General features: G+C 38.0%; 1 protein-coding gene across 1 annotated transcript; it reads right to left on the bottom strand.

The window, feature by feature from the left end:
* Nucleotides 1–471: 471 nt before the first annotated feature.
* LOC114278749 (glycosyltransferase family protein (DUF23)) lies at nucleotides 472–2,878 on the bottom strand. The gene has a single exon (XM_028220879.2). The coding sequence runs from the start codon at nucleotides 2,571–2,573 to the stop codon at nucleotides 729–731; it is 1,845 nt and encodes a 614-aa protein (XP_028076680.2). The 5' UTR covers nucleotides 2,574–2,878; the 3' UTR covers nucleotides 472–728.
* Between the last annotated feature and the right edge of the window lie 497 nt (nucleotides 2,879–3,375).

Genomic DNA, 3,375 nt, shown 5'->3' on the forward strand with positions numbered 1-3,375 from the left:
AATACAAGAGTCCAAATGTGATTGGTTGTCAAAAAAATAATGACTTTTAAACATCCAATGATATTTGGACATTTATATTTTTAGTAAAGATTGTTAGTAAGAATTTAAGTAGATGTAACATTACTTTAATATATTCACAACTTTACATGTCATCCATGTAGATTTTTCATTACTGGTGTGGGGTTATATTTTGCTATTTTAGACGCTATACTTAGGGAATATACCCTTGGAAATAATGCAATTTGATTTCAATCTTTTTTATCTAGTAGATGAAAACTGATTTTGCTTCTCAGAATTTAATAAAAATGCGACATATCGGATTTTGTAGTTCTTTCCATTTATACCACGATGAAATTTCAGTTCGCTCAGAAATTCTCTTCTTCAGTTCAAACTTTCCCTTTAAATTCTTCACTAGGATTCAAGTTTGTCATACCTATAACCCATAAAATGCTGGCAATTGAACACAACACAGAAAGGAAATGAGTCAACAAATCTATTGATAAACAAAAAGAACCAACAAAAAATGACACATTCCTGTGAAAAATTACAAGCTTTGTAAGAACTCTGTAACTCATCCGTGAATTCTTCTAGTCATATTTCTACAAAAGTAAAAAAAATCAGATACAAAATAGTGAAAACAATGAAAAGAAAGAATGATTGTTGTGTGACTAATTTTGTTTACATGCACAGGCAAGCTTCAAGTATGTCATCCCTAACATCATCATCTGTTACAGTAAAGTCCTCTCCCATGGAAGCAACCCGGAAGCAGGATCACCAAGGTTAGCCAAAACAAAGTCCCTCAAACCTGTGTCCCAAACTTCACAGAACTGTAAATGCCAATTGGGCGGTTCAATGGCTTCTGTTCCCAACCCGGGTGCCCTATCTCTTGATCCTTCGTTTTGGTTCTCTTGCCAGTCGGCAACATAGGTAGCGACTCTTCTGAAGAACTTTGCTCTAAAAGACTCCCATACTTGATATTTGTAGTGATTAATCACAGCTGTGCTCTGGGGCAAATTCAGGTATTTGAATCCCTTCCTCAGATGAAAGTGATGCACTACATTGAGAAGGGAAATGTCGAGCGCATCAGGGCGCACGATTGATTTGTGTCGCTCGGGGCTCTGAAGCCGGCAAGTGTATCCAACCATAACTCCCTGTGGAGGGGGTGACCTCAATCCAGACGGCCCAAAGCTATGGCAGGCTGTTCGGATTTCTGCAATTGGTGATGGTGATGGTGATGGTGATGATGATGATGAAAAATTCAAAACCAGGTTTCGAAGGGAGTTTTGACCAGGAAAATGCAATTTCCTGGATCTTTGGTTATGGGTTGGAACCGGGAAGTAGAAAAACTCATCAACATCCATGAATCCAACCCAGTTACACTCATCTCTAGCTCTCAGAACGCAGTGTGAGAAGCCTGCTTCTTGAGTCTTAATCCACGGCCAGACATGCCTAGTGACATTGTATTCCTCTAGTTCAAGCTCATCAATCACATCCTTAATTCCATCATCACTATTGTTGTCATAAATGAACCACCTCTCGATTCCAAGCCAAGAGTGGTACATTATCCACTCGCGAAGAGCAGAAGCTTGGTTCCACACCATTGTACAAGCACAAAGCTCGTATTTCCCATTTCTCTTCTTCTTCCTCCTCCCCTTCTCTTCCTCAGACTTAAAATTGACTATCTTCGCCACGGATGGCACGAGCACACGATCACGACCCCTGGCGTGGACATGAGGGGTCACACCAACAGTGACTCGAATCCCCTGAGCCTTGCTACGATTCAACCTCATGCTCCGAGGCAACAAACACCTCACAACTTCTTGAGAAGCCCTAATTGCTTTAGTGATAAGCATAAACCTTCCCTCTCTCTCCCAATTCCCCAAACCAAAATGGCAGGTGAATTGGGACGGGTCCGATTCCCTATCAGGCCGGAGATTCAATCCCTTCACAAACACCACCACCGTGTTTCGATCCAAAGTAGCCGCGTACGCCACGGTCTCCCAACTATGAACCGTTCGGTTATCAGTCAAATCCATTCCTTTTCCTCCTCCAGTCCCCAAACTCACCGCCGCGGAACAATTCACAGGCGGGAGTGGACACCTCACAATCGATTGAAACTCGCTGTAGTCATCAACAGACAAGGAATTTATCATAAAGCTCCTAATCTGAATATAATTATTCAACTTTGTTTCATAGTAAACGCATTTAAATTCGTATCTGTTTTTCTTATTCATCATCATCATCATACTATTCGACACCATCAACAAAACATGATCAGGAAACAGAACTCGATCCACTATCTTCACCGACGACGACGACGACGAAGAAGAAGAAGAAGAAGATAGAATACTGTTAGGATAAACTCGAGTCGATTTGCTTGAAGACATGGAGAGTAAAGGAAAGCTTGAAGCGACGAGAACGGGACGGAACGAAGAGGGAGTCATCGGAATTCGAATGGATAACAAGTAGAGAAAAGCAACGAATGCGAAGCACAGGATTAGAGATCTTACTGAGAAGTAGTTGTGTAGAGGTCTAGCGATGCGTTTTCGCTTGCGTCGTTGCTCTGAATCCATGGTTTTGGTGTTTGGTTTAGAAGCTCGAATTTGGATTTAGCTTCAGATCTGGTATTTGTGCCGACAGCAAAAAAAGGGGAAAAAAATGAAGAAAAAAAGAGTCTTCTTTTTGGGGCTTCTTCTGGACTCTGGTTATCCGGTTACTGTCAGAGAGAGAGAGAGAGAGAGTGAGGATTTAGAGAGACAAAATGTAGAGAGAGAGAGAGAGAGAGAGAGAGAGAGAGAACGCGTTTGAGTGCTGCATTGGGCTGGTTTTTTTAGTTAGGACTTGGGAGTAACGTTTGGGATTACTGTACTTTGGAAAATATTTAAAGGTTTGTTTGAAATAACTTAAATAAGTTTATTTTTTTATAAAAAGATATATAGAAAAGTAAAAAATTGATATGATGAAAAAAAGATAAAAAGATAGATTATTTTGAACTTCTTAAATTTGGCTTCACTTTGTTTGTTCTTAATTTTTTGAAAACAGTTTTTTAAAAAATTTATTTTTTTATTTTTCATATTTTATTATTTTTAATGAATTTTTTTAATATTTTAAGTAATTTTTTTTTAAAATTTTAGACATACCTAACTTAAATATATTTAAAAAGTATAATATTGTGAAATTTTTTTTTTAAAAAATATACTAAATACCAACAAATACAAAAAAAAAAATTATAAAAATTCAGTATATTTTTGTATATTTGTTAATTTTTTAAAATATTTTTTTTTAACATTTTGAGAGAGAGAAAATGGAGAGAGAGAGAGAAACAACGCGTCGAGTGCTGGATTGGGCTGGTTTTTTTAGTTAGGACTTAACGTT

Source organism: Camellia sinensis, chromosome 5 (assembly GCF_055761805.1).
Source record: "Camellia sinensis isolate YWXY chromosome 5, ASM5576180v1, whole genome shotgun sequence".
Lineage (NCBI taxonomy): Eukaryota > Viridiplantae > Streptophyta > Magnoliopsida > Ericales > Theaceae > Camellia > Camellia sinensis.

What these genes read in the sequence shown, in the direction of transcription:
- LOC114278749 (XM_028220879.2), bottom strand. Translation starts at nt 2,573, where the DNA reads ATGGATTCAGAGCAACGACGCAAGCGAAAACGCATCGCTAGACCTCTA.